At 40.3% G+C, this 17,256-nt stretch overlaps 1 protein-coding gene across 6 annotated transcripts in view; it reads right to left on the reverse strand.

Annotated features, from left to right (window-relative positions):
• Window positions 1–688: 688 nt before the first annotated feature.
• Window positions 689–17,256, reverse strand: part of TRABD (TraB domain containing) — a 36,479-nt gene continuing 19,911 nt past the window's right edge. For 3 of the 6 annotated variants that reach the window (XM_075081247.1, XM_075081249.1, XM_075081251.1), the window contains 5 exons: window positions 13,206–13,316; window positions 11,998–12,137; window positions 9,577–9,749; window positions 6,875–6,986; window positions 2,241–3,954 (listed from right to left, as the gene is read on the reverse strand). In XM_075081247.1, the coding sequence (XP_074937348.1) occupies window positions 3,777–3,954; window positions 6,875–6,986; window positions 9,577–9,749; window positions 11,998–12,137; window positions 13,206–13,316 (714 nt within the window). In that variant the 3' untranslated portion in view covers window positions 2,241–3,776. Of the gene's footprint in view, window positions 1,175–2,240; window positions 3,955–6,874; window positions 6,987–9,576; window positions 9,750–11,997; window positions 12,138–13,205; window positions 13,317–17,256 lie in introns of those variants that run through there. The other 3 variants (XR_012658624.1, XR_012658625.1, XM_075081250.1) reach the window with 2 other exon arrangements.

Consider the following 17,256-nt stretch of genomic DNA (forward strand, 5'->3'; position numbering starts at 1 on the left):
GACTGACAAAGCGTACAATCAGCAGCATATTCAGCTGGTACATTATCTGTATGGAATACAGCTTGTATATACTTACTTTTAGTATGAATATAGGGTTTTTTTATTAATAGCTTTTTTCTTTAAAAAGTAATGGTCATATTGATTTACCTGGCTCAATTTGAAAGATTAAACTCTTTTTGCCACTAATTCAACAGTTCTTCCACTTAACAGGTCTTTAATTCCCACGCAGAGGACAGCACTTTAAGCACAAGTGACTGTGCCTGATGTTAGGCCAGTGTTGGAGCGCTTTGCTGGACTGGGACTAAGGCCATCAGGTCCTTGCACTACTGAGCACTGGAGAGACATTAAAAGAAAAGCAACAGCAACAACGTCAACTCACCATGCCTAAGTCTGGGCTCTGAATATAGGTACTCTCACAGAAAAGTCAGCCGCCCTGCACGTTCAGTAGGGCAGGGAAACTCATCCTTTCCTCTCTCAACCAATTACGTATGGTAGGTAGAAAAACTAGTTTCCCTACTTCAGCACTACACTCAGATGCCCCTCAGTGGGAGTATTTACTCCAACTGATGTTCTTGTTAAGAAAAATGTGTTGGATGGCGAAATTATCAAGTACTAGGATCTAGCTAACCAGTGTTTGTTCTCAATAAAATCCTGATTAACATGGAAAATAAATGCCTTCAACAGAAACGGTGGTTAAAATATTTTATTTTTTTTATATCATAGAACATACTGCTGTTTACTTTAAATCACTTTAGAGTAAAGGCACACATTGTTAAAAATACTTCAAATTTACATCACATGTACAAATGCATAGAACAGATGTACATGTCACCAAAAAATACAATATGGCTTCATAAGGTTGAGGCGGGGCTGGGACAATTCAACATATATTTAAATTTTACAGGATGCTGTTAACACTGACAGGACTGACTAGAACAGAAAAGAATGGACCTAAATCACTGATTATGTTACATAAAGAGTACAACACATTGAATATACAACACTGAGCATTCGTGTATGGATTCATAGGATTGTTAGTTCTGGAAATTCATCAGGCTTTCCAGCGCCACTGAGTAAACAGCGCACACATATGGTCTGCCAGTTTGCCACAGTGGGAAGATAAACTGCAAATTCTCCATCCACAAACAGGATCCTTGAAGAATCTGCTGATATGCTTTGTGAAAAAAAAAAAAAAAAGAGTGAAACGATAGGCTTAAGGTATTAAGTGGAGGGAATAACTGAATAATGAACAGACAACTTGCACGGTGATCACTTCTGGCTAAAAAACATAAAACATTAAGTCTGCAAGAATGCTCCATGACAATCATTTAGCATTAGTCCCACCCAAGTTTAAGGCTCATATCTAAAATTTACCTTAGATTTGTTTTCCTTTGTGTAAAATTACCTGAGCACAGATATCAAAGATCTACAGAGCTTTTAAAAGATCTGCAGATGCCTTAAAAATCTGTAGATAACTTAAAGCAAAACATCGATATATTGAATTCTACCAGCTAAAAATTCTCAAAAAAAACCAACCAACAAAATATTTTGGTAGGTCAGTAAAGCCAGGAGAAGAATGAGTTTAAGTTTTTGCTTTCATCTTTTAAAAATATACATAAAATGTAATAGAATTATTCAAATAGGACTGCTTTATTGTAAACAATACATTAAACCTTTAAAAAAAAAATCAGGAATCAAAATTCAGGCAGTTTCTCTAGTCTTCTATAAATTGTTTACAAATGCTGTGTTTCCTCTTGCTAGAGATGGCTGGTGGTTTCCGAAGCACTGATAGACAGAAAATAAAAGGACCCGCCTCCATTGTGTTCTGTATTTTCATGTACACCTTGTGTCCAGGAAGTGTGAACTGCTGCCATTCTCTTTTGCTAAGGTTTATTCCCTGCACAACTGTAAGGCCCAGATCCAGAAAAGCACCCAGCATCATCTTAAGAGCTCTGCAGGATCAGGTGAGATTTAGTAGGTTTAAAGATAAACATGCTCTTAAATGATTTGCTGCACTGGGACTCAAATTTTCAAAGTGCAAGGCAGAAAAGCATCAGGTTGCATGGACAGACCAGCTCCCAGCAAAGTCAATGCCATCACAGAGAGGAGCATTAGACCCTTAATTTCATTTAAAAAAGCTTGGAAAAGACAACACTGCACAGAAGATACACATACATACTTTCGGCGAACAACAGGCTGTATGGGACAATTTCCAACAAGGCTTTGGAAATACACCCGACTAAAAGCAGTTTGCTGATTTTATTGAACCAACTGAAAACAACAAAGAAACACAAAACACAACATGACCTTTTCCTCCTCCTGCCTCACACACTGGTTCCTATCTTTCATTCCCAAAAGAAATTGATACAGATAAAAACTTCACTTTAAGTAATGAGCAACTGCATGAGCCTGAGGAGCAAAATGTGGCTCTTCCATTCAAATACATCAGGTTAGAACTTTGATATGACAGTTACAGTTATTTGTACTGTTGAACCGGGACTAGCTGATGGCAGAGGGCACTTTACAATCATTGACAATCCTGTATGAAGGGTACGAAAAGAATCTGTATGAAATATGAACCTAGGATTAGAAAAATATTAATAATAATAATAAAAAAAGAAGAGATCGATGATGGATGGCTGTCCTGGATAATTAAGAAAGAAAATCACAGCAGTCTGAAGTACCCATAATTCTATGTATAAATAGAAGGTAATCCAAATAAAATGCTACAGCTAGTTTGAAAAACTAAATCGAACACTGCTTTTCTATTAAATAGATTAAAATATTAATCCACTGAGAAATTACATTGATAAATAAAATATTTTCATGTATCAAAAATGAGGGGCAGGTACTGTCAACTCCAGACTTCTTGTCCCAAGAATGAAAGGTCCGAGAAACAGAAGTGAATGGTACAGTAGTTCTAGTCTCTTCAATTTACAATACTGAATCCAGCAGGATTTGGCTAAATAATACAGTTTAAATAAGCTAACCTAAAGGAACACAGTGTCCTGTAAACATCTGACACAAACCACATTGCATTCTGATGGTGTGGCTATACCTTCCCTATGCAGGAGAAAGACAATTCAACTGGTGGTGGTACAAGGGATGCAATCTAAAGGCAACGTTCCTGTTCTTCAGTAAGGCTTGTAAAAAATTTGAGCCGTGTACGTATGACAGCCTGTACAATTCTGAAATTTTTGGAAAGCTCTGAAGTTTAAAAAAAGCCTAAATGTTTTAAGTATAAAACACATATTGAGAAGATGTCCTTCTAAATTATGTGTAAAAGTGTCTGGCACCAGAAATGACCGCTAGGTATTATTATACCTAAGGAAAAAAAGCAAAGAATCACTCAAGACAAGTGTCCCTGAACTTTGGAGCAGATCCAGCCAATTAGGTTACTTTGCGTTATTCTGTTCCTCTGGAAAGAAGTCACGAACATACACTCTTTCAGCTGTCTGTACTACATCATCATTAATATATATTATATATACAGTATGCATACATAATATATATACTTGCGTACATATTTCTTTTACCTCAATCTGGAATCACGTGGTTTCATGCAACACACTTACCAGGAATCAAACCCATTCATTAGATCATAGCTGGTGTAACTTTAATATTAAAGATTTTATTATACAGCGATTCAGCGTTGCTCAGCATCAATCAGCTCGGTCTAGAATCCTCATCTCCCTCTTCTTTCAGTCCAGTTCATGTTTGTTGCCTCTGTCACCCTTTCTCAGCCACCTTCTTCACATAGTGCCTCCACTCGATGTTCAATGCTGAGACCTCATCTCTGTCAGCTTCTGAAGATAGCTCTGTGCTGCTGGCATTGAGAGAATAAACTGCACTGTCCTTTGACCTATTCGGTAGCAGCCATATCCCATCAGTCCAAAAACTGTTGCTTTTATGACAAATTTGAAAATCTTACTTGAAGCTGATGGAGGAGGCACACTGAAGCAAGAGATACAAAACAATGTTAACACCTGCATAGCTGGAAAGAACAGGTGTTTTCCAATCAAAACAAGGATCTTTTCTGCCCTTCCCCTTCATAGTGCAGGAGACTTTCAGGTAACAGATGTGTCATGAACGAACAACGTGTTCTTTCATGTTCGAAGGCTACATCCAAATGAAACAGTAACAACAACACAACAAATCATAATAAAGCTTCTTCCACTTATGTACGATGCCACTCTTAATGGCTATGGGCCTTGACTTCCCCATCACTCTACCAAAATAGCACAGACAACATCAAGACTTCTTGAAGAATACTAGAAGTTAATATTGTTTGTCGAACTGTTAATAACATTACTATGCATGTCTCTGCACAGAGATGAAAGTCAGAAGAAGCACAGGACACAGCCTAAGTCCAACAACTGTACAGTCAGCTCACTGTCATTCAGGGTAATGGAGGAAAACAGGGCTGGGATATTCTGGATAATGCCTGTCAGGACCTGGTTGGGTTTGTGCGGCCAGAAGGGGTAAGTCTGGAGGCAGGCTAGCCGCGCACAGATTCGGGAGGGTGGTCCAGCAAGGTGTACCCCTGGGTGCCAGGCAGGCTCACCAGCCTAGCTGTAGCTCCCAGCATGAGCATCTGGAGGCCAAGCCCCTGCAGTACTCTTGGCCTCTGGAGTGCCACAGACGACAGCGCAGACAAATCAGAGAGGCTTCGTGTGAAGCTGTCCCCGGTCTGGCATATATTGCTGGCTTTGAGATCTTCATAGAGCCACTTGGAAGTCTCTGCACTGGCCACTTGGAACGAGGAGGGCAGAGGACAACAGCTACACTAGTCTACCCCTGCCTTCAGTCTTATTAACTTAGCGTACAAAGCAAACAGTTAATATTACCTTGAAAATAAAGCCTACTTTGAAAGCACAGCAACATGCACACGCAGCCCTGCACCCGCCGCATGCCTACACTGCAACTCACAGGGGACGGCGAGGTCTCTGCGTGTCATTTCAAAGAAGCCACCAGTTCTCATTTACTGACATCTAGAAAATGCCTCAGGATCAATTAGAACCAGTCAGTTACAGTAGCGCAAAAACATTCCGGGCACCCTCAAACAAGATTAGATGTGCTGAGATTAAAATACAACTAGACTGAGTTTAGATCCACGCACTCAAACTAGGGCAAAGTTATTACTGGTAAGATTTTGCATATTAAGGGAATATATAGGAAGAATTTTAAAAAAGCATACACGTTGAACAAAGGATGGGGTAAAGGCATCCTTTTATACCTTCTTACATGCTTCTTTAGAGCTTCTTTCTCAACTCTAGTCCCCCAGTGCAATTTAAAAAAAATCAGTTCATAACAATCTGAAGCAAATATTAAGGTCTGCTCAGAGTCAGGTTCAATGCATGGACTTAAAAATTAGAGGTCTGAGAAATGTATGTGCTTCTATCCAGACAATTTCCAACATCACTTTACAACTTGTAAACCCTAACTAAATACCTGTAAGTCTCTAACATTAGAGGTGACAACCACTGACGCACAAAACCCGCCTGTAACTCTGCTGCTCTGCAACTGCAGTGCAACAGCATGAGGGGTAAAAAAGTTTAACGCGAAATGAGTCTCAAATATAGTAATCTTATGAATGTAATTTACTTCATATTATTTTCGAAAGTCAATGCAATATTAAAGTCTTATGAAAGATACTGATAACCATTCCTCTTAGTTATGGCACTGGCATGGTAAAGACAGTCAAGTCAAAGAGCTTAAACTTTAATGAAAAAGACCCTCTGTGTAAACTTGAAGACACATAGTCAGGCTTTTGGCTATTCAGTTCTGTAACATCCATGATGCAATCAACACTAACGGTACAGTTATAAGGATCTGGGCAACGTCATTTCACAGGTTATTTGCGAGGGTGCGAAGGAACACAGACATCTAGTTTGTGACTCCAGGCTTAGCCTTGAAAAAGACTTATAAGTGGCAACGCAGGGCTTCCAAACATTGCATTCTTGGATCCAGACACCAAAAGTCTCTCTACATCACATTTTAGATGCCTAAATACACCATTCAGCTGTGGCACAGTCTCTTCTGTTTTTCAGAGCCTCTGAAGAGATGGGTGAAATGCTTACATAAACACAGTAAACAGATGTGATAAGATAAAATGCTAATATTTGAAAGGCTCTATTATCCTAAACCACCGCAGACCAGTATTACTATGCTATAATCCCTCCTACATTTCTAAAGTTCTGACCTTTGTGGCTTTATAGGAAACACATAGTCTGTACATTTTGGTTCTTCAATTCCTTCCCTTACAAAGCACACACACCTATTTTAATAGGTACTTTGGAGCAAGAGTTCACCAGATAAATAGCTTAAATCGGCTCATATTTAGGTTTGCACATTGAAACATGTTATTCCTTTTATATATATATATACACACACACACACACACACAGAGTTAAAAATAGGCTATGAGCAATTGTGATAGTAAGCTTGCCAGAGCCAGCAGTGTCCTGACACAACGAGAGCTTTGAATCCAATAGTTTATATTTACCTAAGCTAGTAAGCTAGATGGGAAGCCTGGTTTTGTTTTCACCATCTTCTACAGCCCTCATTTGAATTCTCATGTTAAAAGCCTTAAATATGGATCAGTGAATTTTCTTTCTACGCAAGGCCATCTTCTCACCTCTACTTCCCTCAATATCCAACTATTTACTTTTTTCCTTTAATATGTTCCTCTCCTTTGCTCTAAACACAATCTGCAAGCACTGCGCAGGAAGTCAGTGAGCCGACAGGGCAGGGATGACAGTAATGATGTTTCAAGCGGTGACAAACAACCAAAGAGACCCCAAACCAACCAATTATCGCTGTCTTTTAGCAAGAGAAGCTGTTAGGTCAACACGGAGGAAAGGATGACTGTTACCTCATTATTTCTTGGATGTTTAAGTCAGAGTTCCAGTTCTTTTCAATTCCAGGAACATGACCCATCCCGACAACACCAACTACAACAGCTGGGATATATTTTCTAGGTTCAGCTGAGAAACAGAGATGGAGAGAAAGGAACACATCAGTAAAAGAACTAATTTCAAGCTATAAATAAATAGGCAATGTGTGAGATTACAAAATTGAATTTTCCAAGGGACTCTTATTACTAGATACTAAAACCCTGTTACATACTAAAAGTTAACAGTCATGTCACCCCACTGGCTCTTATGTTGGAAGTCCGAAAAAAATCAGCATGGTTTCTGGACTTCAGGAAATGTTTGTTTCAGTAAACAGAGGCTCACACTCCAGCCTCAGGGTGAGAGGCTCAGCAGAAGCAAGCTAAATTAATTTCTTTCCTCCCCTGTGTGGGTCATGTTTCTGTACTGCTTATCGGGAACAGCCCTGTTCTGTGCTGTCTCCTGAACAGAGAGCTTTTTCTGCCACTTTGGACAATGGCAGCTGGCACACATCCAAATTGTGACAAGACCTGGGCTAACACACAGAATGAACAACTGGAGAACAGCACTGGAGACCACACCTGCCCCTGTTAAGTTTGTTGTTACAGACCTGGTCTCGGCAAGTAACAGCAAAACCCACACCATCTGTGTGCAGCAGCTAGCCAGTCACCATTAGACTGTTGCAACACGTGCCAGCTCTCACCCTCACCCCCCATCTACCATCCAAATTCCACAACACCCAGTGGAAGTTAAGATGATATTCCTTAAAGTTTTGGGATTGCCTCTCCCCCAGTGGAAAAATGGCACCGTGCCATGATAAAAATAATTCACAGAAAACTTTAACAGTCATCATCAGGCTGCCTTCCTATGGGGGAAATTATACACAAATATAATACATAAATATAAAATGTAAGTTCCACTGTCTTGCTTTAAATATCCACCCTTGATTTTTCCAGGAATATGTAAAAAAATTTGAAAAGTAGCCCTACCCCACCCCGCCTCCCCCTCCCCCAACTGAAACACTGTATTGAAAACACTAGAATTATTATACACATTGTCAAAACTGTTTCTTTGGACTTGCCTTTTCTCACCCTATTCTAGGGTTGCTCTAAATCAGCGCTGCAACCAGAACCGAGGCAGAGCACAGCACCTCGGCAGAACGGGCTGTCCACAGCACATCACATCCACGCCAACCTCCACCCGTATGTTCCTGCCAGCTTCTGGGCAGGATTCAAAGATGACGCCAGTGATGTTTAAAGCCCTGCCTGAACCTTAGTCCTGGAAGAAACTTTTAACCCTTTCTCAGAATATTTTGTGTGGAATAAAGATAGAATGAAAAATTAAATGTGAAAATTTCATTTGCAAGCTCTTTGGAAGAGTTCACCCAGTCAAATAGTCAGAAAAAGGCCAGGAACAAATCAGACCTAGTTTAGGAACATATCAGACCAAAAATACAATTGAGTCCTGCAAACAGTGTCCAGGAATTTCCCCTTACTATGCCCCTACAACAAATGAAATGGAGAATGGTGACAATGCCCTGCTTCTGCTCATTTTAATTGTGGGGGTGTGCATTTTATTATGAATCTCAAGTATATAATTTGCCTTTTTTTGCCTCTTGTGAGCATGAATGCATAGAACAGATTATATGTATATAATATAAACGCACACGCTTCTAAACACTTCTAAACACTAAAGACTTAGACATGTGACTGTCAGTCAGGTGGTCCTTCACATTCATGTCTTTCATGATCCCATCTTCTATTGTAAGTCCTTCATGATGTATATAAACCCCTTCCAGTTTCATAGGCGTTCACTACACCAGTGATCCAGAGACTGAGCTTTTAAGAAGGCCTATTTACAGGGAGGAAAAAAATAGAACAGGGGAATTGCTAAACAATTCCTCTTGTGGCTCATGACCCAGCCAGGACCAACAATAAAACTAAATTTTCAGCCGTATCAACTGAGCTAACAAAAAATACAGTGTGTTTGGACAAACTTTATGAAGGCACCTCTAAGGTAGTACTAGGCAAGGGAGACAGAACATTAAGTGCCATCCCTTCACTATTTTCAATTACAAGACAGTGCCAGATGTCTGCACTGAAGTGATTACAAACAGTATCTTAAAGACAGCAAATAAGAGGTAACCCATAACCTCAGTATGCTTATATATAGGAAGGGCATGCAGGTCACATACAGCAGCAAAATACTTACAGAGGCTAGAGAAATGCAATTATTTTGTAGGCTTATACCTTGCTGAAACATGCAGAGTCACATGTTTCAAGCAAGAAACATGTTCCTGAGCTAGTGATGACAATGAATTTGTGGAGGTAACAAGGCAGAAATGAGAAAGGCAACATAAGCCTAGACTGCCCCGTGCTGTGCTGTAATACCAGATGCCTGCCTTCTGAAAAACTTGTCACGCTCATTAGTATTTTCCAATTTTAAACAGCACAATGACAAAGGAATCATAATTTCGAGTCTACTGCTGTATGAAAATTCTTTACTTCTATAGGTGGTTGCACCAGAAGACTAATATCCCTTTTTAATTTTTTAAGCACCGTAGTCTTATGTGACACGTGGCACACATGAACAGAACATCCCAGATTTCTTGAGAAGAACTGAACTTCGGACTAGTACACAAAAAACACCTTGTTGGTTATGATATCTGCTTTAAAACAATTACTTTCTGAAGCTCGAGGTAGTTCTATCTGCTTTGCTGCTTGCTTCAGCATGTAGGTCAAGTAAATATCTCGTTCCGAGACAATTGTTCGATGAAGATCAGGAAATTCTCCAATCATTTCTGCCATCATCTGCTCCAGTAAATCCTTCTGTTTGCATTTCTCCACATCATCTTTACTGAAAGAAAGGTAAGTTTTCTCAGTATCTGTTATGCTTTTAAAGCCCAATACAGACAAACCAATGAATAATAACAATTGGGTATTATAAACATGGCTCACATAAACTGACACCCTACAGTTCTCTTCAAAAGCAAAACTAACTCCCTAAACCTGTAAAACTGGATATTAACAACGCCTCTACAGTGAGGGAAAGGGAAAGAAGAGAGGTCACTTGCCTTTAGGCAGTGCAACTGGATTTTCACCCTTCCCTGTTTGAAAGCTGACAACTCAACTGAGCAAAAGCAGTAGGGCTTCAAAGGAAATAGTTATCATGGTGCCCCACTTTCAGTGTACATTAATAAGCTTAGAAGAGGCAACACAGAGCGCTCCCGAGGAAGCAGATCTGATCACTGAACACAAAGAGGCTCTATTTAAGGAACACAAAAAGCACACCGTAAGGCACAGTCTGAGGGGATGGAAAGAGTTCTGCAGGTTCCTAGTGTCAATCACAGGTTTTCAGCAGGGAGGTCAAAGTTATAAATCAATTCCCTAAACAGAATAATAGGAAATGAGCAGGAAATAAACAAATAAATAATGCAGGAATAAATATAATGAGCTTTTATGCTTTTTTTTTTAATAGGTGCTGTTAACCTTCTGTTTGCACCCACAGCTGTGGTACAGTCATAGTTTATGGCAGCAGAATCATCTGTTTTTGCAGCACTGTCTACTGAAGAATGATGCCAAACATACTTTCTTTAGTTTCCAAAATCAAAAGGACATTGCAAATGTCAACAGGGACAACCAAAAGGAGGAATGCATTGCTAGCTTTCAAAAGATCAGAGAAAAGCTATCAGACTGACACAAATTTGATGCGGAATTATTAGTCCATTTCATGGCTGGGTGCACAATACCCCTCTTCTCCCAACAGCTTCTCAATTATAAACACCTTTCCTTTTCAACCCCTACCCACATGTTATTTTTGAAGATCAATGTAGCAGATCAATTGTACGACAACAACTGAGATGTTATGTCCAAGCTTCAGTGGGAAGCTAGTGTACATATACTGTAATTTTCTTAATATTGCAGTTGAAAACCAAAATCTTCTTAGGATGGATAAAAGAACGGGGGAAGTTGCAGAGAAATATGTCCTCCAATGCCCCCCAAAAGCCTGTGAATAGTTTCATGCTTCTATTAGACTAGTAAGTAAGAAAACTTACTTTGCACACAAAGTTAATGTAGTTAGTGGATTGAAAGAGGGTCAAACTCATTTTGCAGATGAATATAAAAGCAAGTATTTACAGGAAAGGACAATTAAGTAAATGCTAAAACTGGAAACCAGAAGATTTAATTGACCGGACTACAGTTTGAGCCCTGGCCCAATTTTAAAACCCTGGAAAAAACTATCACAGATCACTTCCTGAACTGTGCAGAGCTCTGGTCACAGGGTATGAGAGAGACATTGAGATTCCGAGACCACACGCACAGGGAACCCATTTCTGGCAAGCCTCCCACCGCTGCGAGTCTGGTAGGAGCAGACTGAATTTAGGAGGACAGCTGTGCCTGTGTTCTCACCCAGTTCAAGCAAGTTATCACACCCCTACTTGTGGAAAGAGGAAGCAAACTCGGCACAGGGATATCTCTGAAGGGCAGGGGAAACCAAACCAAGCAAGGGAACAGCTGGCTGAGAAATATTACTGTAAGGCAAAAGTTCCTAACAACGTCCATTTATAAAGGCAATAATCATGTTGTCCACAGACTTTAAATGTTTTCTCTTGTTCCAAAAATCTGCTCAGACAGCAGATCCAGTTCTCAAGCTGCCCTGATCCAGATGTGACTTAGCATAGCAGGCCCAAGTCCTTTGGAAATCTTAAGGAGGTATAAATCAGCATACTGAGGCCCGACTCTCTTCTATTTACAATATCCATACACAGTAGTGGGAAAGATTTTATTTTCAGCATAAAAATAAAAAATAATTTTAAAAAAGTTTTTCTTAAGTACACTAGGAATCCTCCAGCACCAAATCTTTCACTTCACCTGGAAGTAATGTATCAAGAGACCATTAAAGAAAGAGCTGGCACAAGAGCTGGCACAAGAGCTGGCTTGCTTTTCAAAAATATGGACTGTGCAGGGTAGTTTGTATAGCTATCCTTCTCACTAACTTCAAATTTCACTGCATCAGGCTGGGTGCTGAGGACTTCCAGCTCTTAAAGTCAAACTGAAGAATTGAGCAATTCACCCCGATAAACATATGGGATGATTATTCATACCTGATTGGATCAGATAAGAAGCAAAGGCCCCAGGCAAGCTTGACTTTTTGCCAAAAGGAAAGTGCAGCGATTGCTCTCTTAAATGTAACAGGGATGGGTCGGTCTCCAAGATGGAATTTACAGAAAGGTACTTTACTGGCCTGAAAGAAAAGATAGAGATCACTATTCAACATTTCATACTGCAGCATAGTACATCCTTATTAAGAAAATGTTTGTTTTATTGTGGTATACAAGGTATCTTAAAAAAGAGGAGCAAGTAGCGTCATACTTCAGCATCCAAAATATTTTGGCTTTGCAGTAAATAATTTCCAAAATACTACATCATAAAGGGATACATCAGCTACAAAGTGTGGTACGTATGCTTTCCTTTGCATACCTGTGTAAAAATTTCAGACAACCACTTTACAACAGGACAGAGCTAATATATGTATTTTTTTCCTTTCCCACTTAAAATGTTTCACTGTGGTCTGGAATGCTCAGGAAAATAAGCCTTTAAACAGTTTTCTTTTTATTATGGATAAATAAATGAAATTATTCCAGATTCTTTAACTGCTATGTTATCTTAGATTTCCTTACTAGTACCTAGTCTACATAAAAACAGCAAGACACATTCTGTGAGGTGGATACATACAGTCAAAATAGTGTCTCAGTATTCCCAGACAAAAAAAAAAAAACCAAACAACTAGCCATGACATACAGTAGAAGTCCAGCCGCTATTTACCTCCCAACATCACACCTGGCAGCAATACAAAAGGGAATGTTAGAAGACCAGACAGGACTAACAGACCAGTCAGATATTTTACTTCCTCAAATAATCTTTTCAGATTAACGTGTTGGATCTCATTAATGCTTTCACAGCCTGAAACCACCAATGGTGAGACTAGGATCCATACCCAGAATTCAAAACCAACTATTTAACAGGAACAAAAATTAATTAAATGAAAACAAATGCCATCAGAAATATAATCAGGAAAACCCCTTATCATTTGAAGCCGTTTTGGAGTTGCTTTCCTGCCACTTAGTGCTGCAAACCTCTGTACTTTTGAGTACACTTTGAAGCCAAAGATGATTTTTACTACTTGATAGGCTCCAGCACAAGTATGACCAGAGTGCTCTTTTCTAGTCACTAACAAATGGTTTTATTTAGTTCAACTCTGGGAGCAAAAGGCCAGTAATTTGACCTCAGAAAAACCACTTCAAGTTCGCACCTCTTTGAATGCCTCCCTGAATTCTCCTCCTGGGGCCATTCCCAGCTGTTCTGTGATGTGAGCAGAAACCTTCAGAAGCAGCATTTGCATCAATCCAGACATGACTCCGTTCTGACAGAAGAGGCAGGAAAGCATTAAAAAAAAAAAAAAAGAAAATCAACAAGTTGTGTGGGTTTCTCAGAAGATCATCGCACCGTTTAGTCATGAAAAAAACATTATCTTAGCAAAAAAGCAGCACTGAAGCTACCTTTTGCAGCCAATTCACTGAGCAATACAGTTCTTATTTCAGTTTGTACCAGTTGTGAAGTAGCTTTTCACTTCAGCCAGCAGCCAAAGTATTCTTCCTTTCAACAAAAACGTATGCCAGAGTTAAGAAAGGAGGGCAGCCAGACTCACTTAAGTCTGTATTTACTCCACCTGCATGAAGAAAGTGCCTGAATAACTGGGAAAACAGCTCTTAATGTGCATTTAATTCTTCCTGATCTGGTTACAAAAAAGAAAAAGGGCAGGGGACGCACACACAACCACAAGTATATTCACTGCACGTTCAATGGAATGCCACATTATAGAGATACTGAAAGGGAAACAGCTAGTGGTCTAATCATACACACTTACACAACCCTGGGAAACACTAGGCTGAGGACTGGTTAGGTTAACAGCCACATAAACACAGAGAATCTAGCGTTGTGCAAAAATTGCAGTGCATGACTTCAGCGCATAAGACCTCAGAGCAGACCTCACAGTCCTGAGTATGACTCACTCCCACAAGCAGAGTGAAGGCCCCTCCTCACAGTCTGTTACTTTTTGAGTAGAAACCTAAAATCAAAACTCTTCTTTTTAAGAAGAAATTTCTCCTATATATACTTATGCAAAATTTCCCTTCCCTATTCTTTTACAAAAAGAATGAAAAAACATCTCAAACAAATCCATTTAGAGCCGTTCCTTCTGTCCAGCTCTGGCTGTTCTCAACCAGTTATTTTTGCAACTAAGACTCAGTGGCTGAGTGTTACTTGTCCCCAAGCTTAACCTGTACCTTGGTTAGGCATCTCCCCCAATTTGCCATCAGTCCATACTGCTCCCAAAAGGGGCATTCTCCCTTCCCCTGCCAAAGGTTAATTTCCTGCTGTATCACCAGCTTTACGCAGCTGAAAACGAGGTTACACTGGATAGCTTGAGTTAATATAAGTGCCTGAAGTTGCCAGAGGAAGGTCCAGGTCTCCATTCCTTGAGCATGCCCCTGGGAGCAAATGACCCACCCTGTGCCAGATCTGATGCTTGTGTGACCTCTCCAAAGGCTGTAGGCAGTTTCAGCAGTTTGGTGGACTCAACAGTCACTGAGGACCAGAACAGGCCAGATAGGGACTATTTTCAAAGCCAATTGCTTATCTGCTTTATCATGCTACAAACTAGCAAACATGACAGAAAGACAGGGCACTGGGCTAGAGACAAAGAAGAAAGAGGGAAGAAAAAGGGTTTTCAACATCCTTGAGATCTGGTTCAAAAGCCTGGGGGACAAGGGTTTCCAGAAGTTCAGAAAAGATGCCCCCAAAGAAAAGAAAGCCAGGATAACACAGCCTGAGGTTATTTGCTGGCTGATCTCCCCATCAGGACTGATGTACTTGAAGTTGCATTTTTACACTGAGACAGAAAGATTCACCCTGCTGGCTAACAGAGGGATGCACCTTTGAAGTGCATCTGAGTCACTTGTGCTCTTACCCTGCATGAAACTCAGCACCTGCCATATTTGCTAAGCATCAAGGAGATAAAAGGTGACAGGCAGCCGTACGTAACAGCAACCAGCAACAACTGGCCAGCCAGAAAGTGCTGGGGGATAAAGAATAAAATGTATGAAAACTGATGGGAGCAAAACAGTAAAAGAGGTTATTATCAATACCAGATTATTCAATGTCAGACAAAGGAAAGCTGACCACAAAAGAACATTAAATCCTGAGTGGCTGGCACAGGTTAGATGCAACAGCCATAAACACAAAGCAATGCACGAGTAGGCAGAAACTGAACTGCACAGGCAGAGGGATGCAGAGCTATTAGCACACAGGAGAGAGAAAGCAAAATACTGATTTTATCAATCCAGTCAGTGTTTGATAGCAGTCAGAAAGCAAGAGTGAGAGGGATTACCAGGAAAGGAACAAAATAGAAACATCAGTGAGTTGCTGTACAATCTCTAGCAGACTCCTGTCTTGAAAACAAGATACTTGAACTAGAAAATGTGCAGAGAAATACCAAACATGTGAGAAGAGGCTAAACAAATACTCATGAAGGGAATGATGACTGAGGAAGATACACTCTGTCAGACACCATGACTGGCACGGAGACAGTGAAAAGGACAGGAAGAGAGGAATACCCAGGCAAAGTACGACTGCAGGTTCTAATGCCTTTCCCCAGGCATCTGTTATTGGCAGCTGCCAGAGAGCTGCTGAAGCAGATAAATCTTCCACCGGACTCAGCACAGAAACACTTATCCTAGGTATGGGAACACAGCCTTAGGAGGGGGTCCTGGGGCTACTCTTCGACTGTATAACAAGTTACAGATCCAGCACTAACTGGAGAACTGTGGGCAGAAACAAACTGTTTGTATTTTGGTCCTCTGGATTTCTTCTTTTAAAAACCCTAACTCCCATGGACACAGCCCTGTGCAAACATAGTCTTGCCACCTGGAGCCTGGAACTAGTTTTCCTACTCTGCAAGCATGCTGGAGGTTAAACTTTAAAGCACAAGTGAAGGTAGCAAGTGACAGCAGCCAGCTCCTGTCCATATGGACGTATCTGTCATCTACCAATTCACATCATATCCATTTAATAGGACAATCCTATAGCTTACCTTAGCATGGAGGGCTATATTATACAGTGCAAAACAAGAGCTTTTTCACTGGCCAGAAGCATAAAAAAAACCCCCAACACTACAATATATTCCTGCACAGGTAACTTCACCCTAAAGGAGTAGGCTAAAAAAAAAGTGAGGTTGAGCTAAGATTTTGCTTCCACCAGCCCACTTTCTCTTCTGCCCCAGAACAACACTTCAAGTCCTCCTCTGTGTCAGGACCAGCAATCATACAACCACATGATGCAGCTAAAAAGCAAGCCCTGTTCAGACTGCCACGTGGCCAAGGTATGGACACAGAAGGGACGGTGGAAACAGGCAGCCAGGGGAGAAGATAAGACAAAACCTGTCTTACCAGTTTGCTTTAAGCCACCTGTTACTGTCTCTCTTCAGGTAACCTGCATTTGAGCCAGATACCAGTCTGCACTGTGCTGCTTTGCTTAATGGAAAACAAACACATAGTTCTCTGCAAAGAGCTGTAAGCATTTTAAAATTCAAGGAAGGGCTGGAGGAAAGCTGTTTTTAACCTGCAACAGTTGCTTGATAAGCTGTGAATACCAATGACCCATTTGCAAGCGTGTAATAGTTTCATACTAACACTCTGCGCAGTTTCCAACGACAATTAAGAGCAATGAAATGCAATTTTACTTCCTAAGGTTTATACAGTGATTATAAAAAGACAGTTTTCTTTTCCTAATTTGATACTCAAGGATGAAAGTAACAAGCAGTTTTGACTTTTGGTGTAACTTTTGGGCCTGAATGCACGTTTCAGTGAGAGAGGACAACTGAAGCATGACTGAGCAACTTACCAGCTGGTTTGATTTTTACTGGACAAAATCAAAGACGCTACAATTTAGCATGAGGCAGTTGGACTGCTTCTCCTGATTTTCCCTATATAACCCATGCTGCTACTGAATCAAAGGAGGAAGGTTGGTTGTTTTTTTTTTTTTCTTGAGACTACAGTTGGAGAAATATATTGTTTAAAAGGCTCAATGTCCAAATTCAATTACTTGCATTACCCCTGGTGACAAAGGAGACTAACGTTGAGCTGTAACAGTAGGAAGGGTCTTTGTGTTAATTCTCTGGCTTTGGAGCCAACACAGTCTGTATTTCCTACAGTCTGCACACAAGAGCACTTCAAGCCCTGGTAGGAAGTGCTAATTACAAAGCTGCCAACACAAATTTACATCACAGAAAAAAAAAAGTCTGCTAT

Source organism: Phalacrocorax aristotelis, chromosome 1 (assembly GCF_949628215.1).
Source record: "Phalacrocorax aristotelis chromosome 1, bGulAri2.1, whole genome shotgun sequence".
In the NCBI taxonomy this organism is placed as follows: Eukaryota; Metazoa; Chordata; class Aves; order Suliformes; family Phalacrocoracidae; genus Phalacrocorax; species Phalacrocorax aristotelis.